The sequence below is a fragment of the Galeopterus variegatus genome, unplaced genomic scaffold (assembly GCF_000696425.1).
Source record: "Galeopterus variegatus unplaced genomic scaffold, G_variegatus-3.0.2 Scaffold2876, whole genome shotgun sequence".
Lineage (NCBI taxonomy): Eukaryota > Metazoa > Chordata > Mammalia > Dermoptera > Cynocephalidae > Galeopterus > Galeopterus variegatus.
The window spans coordinates 148,779-156,779 of record NW_007728987.1 but is presented as its reverse complement, the minus strand read 5'-3'; the positions used below and the strand labels follow the sequence as shown (position 1 = coordinate 156,779).

The following is an 8,001-nucleotide window of genomic DNA, read 5'->3' as shown; positions in this document are numbered from 1 at the left end:
ATTTATTTATTTATTTTTTCCTTTTTGTCTTTTTTCGTGTCCGGCAATGGATCGCAACCCTCAGTGTCGCGCCCATACCGGACCGGGACCGGCAACGGGATCGCAACCCTCGATGTTGCTCCCACACCTCGCTCAGCCAGTGAGCGGGAACCGGTCTGTATGTGGGATCCGAACCCTCGGCAGGAGCGCCACCGCACTCCCAAGCGGCGCACCGTAGCAGTGCGCCACCGGGCTGGCCCTACAAACGTAAATTTATAATAAGGTTATTGTATCTCCTTATAAACTACTACATATGTATTGTTTTAGTTATAGTTTATAGAGCCTCTTATCTCATTTGATTTATACCACAACCTAGATAAGTAGGCAGGACATTCTGTATTTAGTGACAGACCTGGAATTCACAACTAAAACATCAGGCTCCAAATCTAGAATTCCCCATTTTATTAATAAAGAAACTGAGGCTTAAAGAAGTCAAGTGACTTGGCCAAGGATAGAGTTAACTGTAAATTAAATTTGCTAGCCTTAAGGAACTGATACTATTCCAAGCTTGTAAACATTATGAAAATATATAATGACAAAATCTCAAAAGTTATCTAAAAGATAGATTCTAATTATTCTTTTTTTTTCTTTTGAAGTCAGAATCATATGATACAGAAGATTTTCCCACTGATACTAACATAACCAGAATGGTGGGAGTAAAATCATGTATACCATCAAAGTATCATTTAAGTAAGTTTGTTTTCCCTCCTAAGATAAAAAGGTTACCTAGTTTCTCTAGAGAAAAATTAACTGTATCTAAAAAGTAGTACTTAAGTATATTATGATACTGCAAATTTCACCTACAGTACTATTTATATGTTGCTCAAAACCAAAAGCAAGTATATGTCAACCACTGCATTTTGGCAACCACCCCTTCTTAGTGAACCATGACAATTGATTAAGCATTAGGTCTTAGGTCAGTTTTTAATGTCAAACACATGTGAGTGCTGTGATTTTAACCAACTTCCGAATAGCCTTATGCTTGTACTTCCCCCTCAGTTTATTACACTGACTTAGGAGATGTGGGAAGGTGGGGGGACATGTTAAAAAGTAGCTCAGAATTCAACAAAGGTAAGTTTCACAAAGCCGTAAACATAAATATCTCATATAAATAGAGAATTGAACTGTTTTTTAAAATAGTCCACAAATGGCACTTTTGAGTGCCACAAGCAAATCCCAAAAGATCTCTTAGGAAAATTGTTATAAATTTTAAAATATGGGGCCGGCCCGGTGGCACACTGGATAAGTGCGCCGCTTGGGAAGTGCGGCGGTGCTCCCGATCTCTTAGGAAAATTGTTATAAATTTTAAAATATGGGGCCGGCCCGGTGGCACACTGGATAAGTGCGCCGCTTGGGAAGCGCGGCGGCGCTCCCGCCCGAGGGTTCGGATCCCATATACAGACCGGTTCCCGCTCACTGGCTGAGCGTTGCCGGACACGGAAAAAGACAAAAGACAAAAAAAAAAAAAAAATTTAAAAATATGAGAATAGAACCATTTAAAAATATATGAAGGGTCTCCAAAAAGTTCATGGAAAGATTCGTATTATCTTTTAACTTCATTTTTTCACAAACATTCTGAAGTACTCTCGTACATGATCCACATTTTCAGCAATGCCAGTTCTGTTGCTGGATTTACTTAAATTTGTATCCATTTTATTTCTCTATGTTTTAGGGGATGCATCTAAATTGAAACAGAATTGAGATCAAAGGCATAATGCATGTACTTATCTCTCAAGTTCAACATTATTATTTTTTATTTTTATTTTTTTAAGTTTATTTTTTTTTTTACATTCTATGATGTTGTTCCAGAGCAGTTGGGGGGGAGGGGTAGAAGGAAAGGGGGATTAAAAATAGGGTGGGAGAAGGAGGAAGGAGGAGGGGTGGGGTTGAGGCCTCATTCCTGCAGGGTAGACCAGAGGGCTTCTAGCAGTGGATTGGTCATTGCTGGGCAGCATGCTGATGTCAAGGGTGTGTGGCTGAATATCTTGCCCCCCACTGCCCCAGCTCAGGAACCTGGGGCGCTTCCTGTGGTGGCTCAGTGGTTGTCACTGGGCTGGTTGCGGGGGTCAGGGGGCGTGACTGAGGCCCCTAGCCCTCCCCCATCCTTGGCTTAGTAGTCCAGGGGACTTCCAGTCCTTCTAGGTTTTATACGTGTTCTTTGGTGATGTGAGACCTTTACTAGTTAATATCAAACTTTGTGGTCTGTGGGTATTTCGTTTTCTTTCAGTTCTGCGTTGGATTATTAGCTGTTCCTACCACTTAAACTCCACACTGGAACTAATTTGTTGTCTTTTGCTCACTTAAAATGGGGAAACTTCCTATGGGGACCAGTACTTGAGCCCTGTGGTTGAGCTAAATTGCTGCTTTGCTGCTGATTCCCTGGGGAAGGCTTTTTGTGCAGCCCAGGTTTTAATAGTTGACTTTATAGGTACTTCCAGCTCTCGAGAGACCCAGTGCACCTGGGTTGTGTAGAAACTCTGTTCTGGGCCTGAGTACTTTCAGCAAACCACACCTCCTAAAGTTCTGTATTCCAGACCAGTCCCCTCTGAGTGGTCCTGCACTGACTGGGGGAAGATGAGCTGTCCTTGCTTTGCCCCAGTGTTCCCTGGTGGGCCTGTAATCCCTACTGCCTGCGCTCCAAACACTTCCCATGGGATAGACCATGCACAGGACCCTTGTGATGACTCATTGGCCTCTGAGTGGCTCCTTTTTTTCAGTTGTTGTGGCTCTTCACTCCTATGTGGGTTCACAAGAACCCTGTTAGTAGTCTTTCTGACCACCAAGACCCTCTTGTCCCCTGCCGCCTCCAAGCAACTACATCTGAAGGGCACAGCTGTGGCTTTTGCCAGCTCCTGCTCCATGCACTCAGCAGCTCCAGTCTTGAAGCAGCTGGGGCTCGAAACAGAGTGGTTCTTTCTTCCTCTCATTGTGGCTTCTCCCACCTTCATGCACTCCGTAGGTCTCTCCTCCTCTTCCCCTGATCTCTAGTGGCCCCAGCTTGGCTATCGTTGCTTTTAAATAGTTGTAAATTGGCTGATTTGTGGGAGAGAGTGACGCTGGGGACCATCTGTTCTGCCATCTTGACTGAAAGCCTCCTCAACATTATATTTTTAATTGGATTTTATTTTGTAAACAATGAGATACCAATGAAGGCTACTGCAGTGGGGAGTAACACTATAAGAAAATGCTTCAGTAGCATAACTTTGGCTTTAATGCAATGAATGGACAGTATAATAGCAGTTAGAGATGGGAGGGTATTTTAATAGAAGTTAGAGATGTGTAGCTGTTATAATAGTCTATGTCAGGAGAGAGCATTATAAAAGTTTACATTCCTGCGTCTCCACCCTTGGAGATTTTGAATCAGTAGGTTTAGAGAAAGTTCTCATAATTCTAAGTGAAGAGCTAAACATGGATTACTAGTAGTGACTTAAAGCATCAAAGGGAAGATACCTTTGATGCTAACCCCTTTAGATGAAGATCAGAAACTTATATAAATTACAAAATGCTGCTTTATTGGGCCGGCCCGGTGGCGCACTGCTGCAGTGCGCCGCTTGGGAGTGCGGTGGCGCTCCCGCCGAGGGTTCGGATCCCACGTGCAGACCGGGTCCCGCTCACTGGCTGAGCGAGGTGCGGGAGCAACACCGAGGGTTGCGATCCCAGTGCCGGTCCCGGTCCGGTACGGGCGCGACACTGAGGGTTGCGATCCGTTGCCGCAAAAAGGGAAAAAAAAAAAAATGCTGCTTTATTTTTTACCATAAATAAACATTTACTCACCTGAATCTGGGTCATATTTTAAGTCCATCGGATGTACAATAGGGTGGTACTGCTTCTAAACATAAGACAAAACAGATTTAATCACTTAATGCCTCATACAGACATTTCCTTCAGCTATTGTAAGCAAATATACTGTATAGTCAGTAGTACCATTCTTTTGGAAAAAGAAAAAATTTAGATACTAAAATTTGTAGGGAAAGGAGGGGAAAAGACCAGTCAAACTAAGTCTGAATTATATGCACCTTTTATCATACTGCTGCATACTGCATACACTAAGAAAGAGCACCATGAGAAAGTATAATCAGGGGCTGGCCCGGTGGCGCACTGGATAGTGCGCCGCTTGGGAGGCGCGGCGGGCACAGGGTAGTTTCCAAATTATGAATGGACTGTTTCAAAAGTTCATTTAAGAAGTGTTTCAAACTCAAAATTCGCCCCATACCAGCCAACCACCAAAAAAAAAAGAAAGAAAGAAATTCGAAATTCATATTTCCACAGAAACTGTGTTCTTTTTTTTTTTCTTTTTTTCTTTTTTGTCTTTTTTACTGACCGGTAATGGGATCGCAACCCTCGGTGTCGCCCCGTTACCGGGGAACGGCAACGGGATCGCAACCCTCAGTGTTGCGCCCGCACCGCGCTCAGCCAGTGAGTGGGAACTGGTCTCCACATGGGATCCGAACCCTCGGTGGGAGCACCGCCGCCGCGCTCCCACGCGGGGCACTCTCCAGTGCGCCACCGGGCCGGCCCAGAAACTGTGTTCTAAAAAGTGTCTAGGCTACCCCATCAGCACACTAAAGCCTACATATCCTGTGACACACTAGAACCATAGCAGCAGAACTACTACCACAGAATCCACAATTCAGACAAAAACAAAGAGGCAAAAAAAAAAAAAAAAGGAAAAAAGTTCCTTTTTATTCTTGTCCAAAACCAGCAGAAGCCAAAGGGTTAAAAAGAGGGTAAAAAGGAGGGGAAAAAGAAGGGAAAAAAAAGCTCTTTAATATCCTCACCCCATCCATTTTACATTACTTTTTAAACTACCACAGCAGTACCGCACCTAACCTACCAAGTTTCTTTCTTTTTTTTTTTTTTCCTTTTTGTCTTTTTTCGTGTCCGGCAACGGGATCACAACCCTCGGTGTTGCACCCGCACCTCGCTCAGCCAGTGAGCGGGAACCGGTCTGTATGTGGGATCTGAACCCTCAGCCGGAGCACCACCGCGCTCCCAAGCGGTGCACTGTAGCAGTGCGCCACTGGGCCGGCCCAAGTTTCTTTCTTTTATGCAATACTGATTACTCATTTGGGATGCTGTAGTGGGGGGGTAGGAGGGAGACACTGGAAAATAAAGACACTCTGAATGTTCTTCCTGAAGAAACTTTAGAGTGGGGGACGGGGGTGAGGTAGAGTATTTCCTTGAGGACTACCTACTATGGAAACGAAAATAAAAAAATTCTGCTTATGAATTTATTTTAATAGAATGATGACTAAAATGTTTTAGACAAAGTATTAAGCCTTGCCTTTAGTGCCCTAAAACAATGCCCAAAGGGAGGCAACTGAAAGATTTGTATGTAAAAGTCTGCTCATTTTAAAAACTAAAGGCAAACAGTATAGCATATAAAAAAAAAGCATCACGTATTTCTCACTCCAGGGGCAATGCAATTCCCAGCAAACCTCCTTCCCCTCCCTGCACGCAGGGAGGATTTAGGTCTAATTTGCTTGTGGACCTGTGTATTTTTAAATTATTCCAGTCCTAGTAAATCTGAAAAGATGGGGCTGTGAAATGGTTGGTCACTGATATCTACGGTAACCATAAGAAAGAAACAAGCCTATGGTTCTGCTTGTCTAAAACGCTCAGGCTGAAGGAGCTGATTTCATAACCCAAACGGTCATGATTTTTGGAGCAAAACAAATTATACGCAATTCATAAAGCAAATTTCAATGCAATACACAGGTTCTCAAACAGTCTTCACCATCACTTTAACTAAAGGGTCTTCCAGAATAAACAAACATACATAAATAATGTGACAAACATACACAAGCAATGTACCAAACACAAATGACAGACAGAAAAGGGTTAAAAGATGAATTTCCTTTTTCTTCCTGGTATCAGAATCATAAACTCATTGTCAGTCTTCCATCTCCAATTTCAAAATCTACTATGACTTAGAAGAGGAAAAAATCTTAACAAGGGACAAACAGTACTACTTGAAGCAGAAAGAAAAGGTAACAAAATGTCATCTGTCTCCATGTAGATCTTATACTTTACTTTTTTTATTGTCGTAAAATATACATAATATTTTAAAGGTAAATCATCTTACCAGAATTTCTTGTTTTGCTTTTATAGTTTTGATGACACATTCAAGGATCTTTCTGGGATACTGCTTACGTTTTGTGGCTATATCTACTATAATTTCATCAAACTGATCTTCAAGTACTTTGATGTCAGAATCTATTTCAGGAAAAAAAAAGTAATATCCAAAAAAATTCCTTAAAACTCATTGTTTATGTACTATATGGAAATGTGATATAAATAAACTAAATTTAGAAAATACAAAATAATTAAGGAAAACAAATATGGCAAGTTAATGGATGCCCCCACTTTGGTGACTAATTCATTTACTTATGGAACAATCAATTATTGAGCACCTATGGAAAGCCAAGCCTAAACCAGAGAAATACCAAGATGAATATGCCATGATCAGTATTCTCTAAGAGTTTTACAGTTCACTGGAAGAAATAGATAACTACAAAGAAACTTGATAAATGCAGCAGAGGCATGAAAAAAATGCTATCAGGACACACAACAACAGAACACTAACTCTGCCTGGGGGATTTCACACCTTAAAGAAGTAACACTTGAGCTTGAAATATAAGTGTCAATTCATTATATTAAAAAATGGTTAAAAAAATGATTTTTTACCATTCTAGGTAGAAGAAACAGTATTTGTAAGATCATAGAGTCTTTGGGAAACAGAAAAGTTCTAAATGGCTGCAGGATAAAGTAAAGGAAAAAAGGGTGACAAAATATATATGAACTAAACTATAGAGAGTATTTAATATCAGGGGTGCTAACAAGCTTTTGGGTGGAGAAGAGGAGCAGCTGGCTGGTATGGGGATTTGAACCCCTGACCCTGGAGTTAAGGCTGTGCTCTAACCAACTAAGCTAACCAGCCAGCTGCTAGCAAGTTTTTACTTTATTATGTGCTGAACCAAAGCTGAGACAGTACAGTGAGTGGAGTAGCTAGATCTGAAATAGGACTTAACTGGATAGAAAGCAGGAAAAAATGAAAGATACAGTGATTTTATAGTTTCTTTCATTTAGCTGAAACTATTTTACTGGGGGCTGGCTGGTTAGCTCAGTTGGTTGGAGTGTGGTGCTGATAACACCAAGGTCCAGAGTTTAATCCCTATACTGGCCAGCTACCAAAAAATAAATAAATGAAATTATTTTATCCCATGCTTTCCTATGTTTTAAAATAGTAATTATCAAATGAGTAATTACCTAGGGAGCATACAAAGAGTGCATAAATTTTGATTCAGTGGGTCTGGGATAGGACCCAGAAATGAAGCATCCCAAATGAAATGAATGCAGTGATCCATCCAACCTTATTTTGAAAATCATTTTAATGAATAAAAATACTTAGCAGTTAGAAACACTAAAGAGCTACATTATTGGCTTAACTGGTCTATATTATATATGTTCTGCTATGTCAAAGTCTATGCTAGAAATGAATCTATTTATTTTACTGAGCAGAAGATTTATTAACAAAAAGTCTAAAGTCTGAAACATTACATATATTTTTTGAAACATATTAAGAAATTGCAGATATATATCAGCATATACATACATTTCTTAGTTTGAATATGCATTGAAATAAAAAGCCCTCCCTAAATTTTAATTTATCGGTTAAAAAAGTTAAACCACTAGACTATAAAGTACTATTTCACAATCAGTTAAAAAAAAAAGTTTCTCAGCTAAATCTTCTACAAGGGTACTTCAAAAAGTTCATGGAAAGATTCATATTATCTTTTATCAAAAAAGTTAAACCACTAGACTATAAAGTATTATTTCACAATCAGTTAAAAAAAAAAGTTTCCCAGCTAAATCTTCTACAAGGGTACTTCAAAAAGTTCATGGAAAGATTCATATTATCTTTTAATTCTATTTTTCCACAAATTTTTTTGAAGTACCCTT

General features: G+C 40.3%; 1 protein-coding gene across 1 annotated transcript in view; it reads right to left on the bottom strand.

Annotated features, from left to right (window-relative positions):
- NSL1 (NSL1, MIS12 kinetochore complex component) overlaps nucleotides 1-8,001 on the bottom strand; it is a 33,944-nt gene that overhangs the window by 19,415 nt on the left and 6,528 nt on the right. The window contains exons 3-4 of the mRNA XM_008583268.1: nucleotides 6,125-6,255; nucleotides 3,814-3,868 (exon numbers count right to left, since the gene is read on the bottom strand). Coding sequence (XP_008581490.1) covers nucleotides 3,814-3,868; nucleotides 6,125-6,255 — 186 coding nt within the window. The remainder of the gene's footprint in view (nucleotides 1-3,813; nucleotides 3,869-6,124; nucleotides 6,256-8,001) is intronic.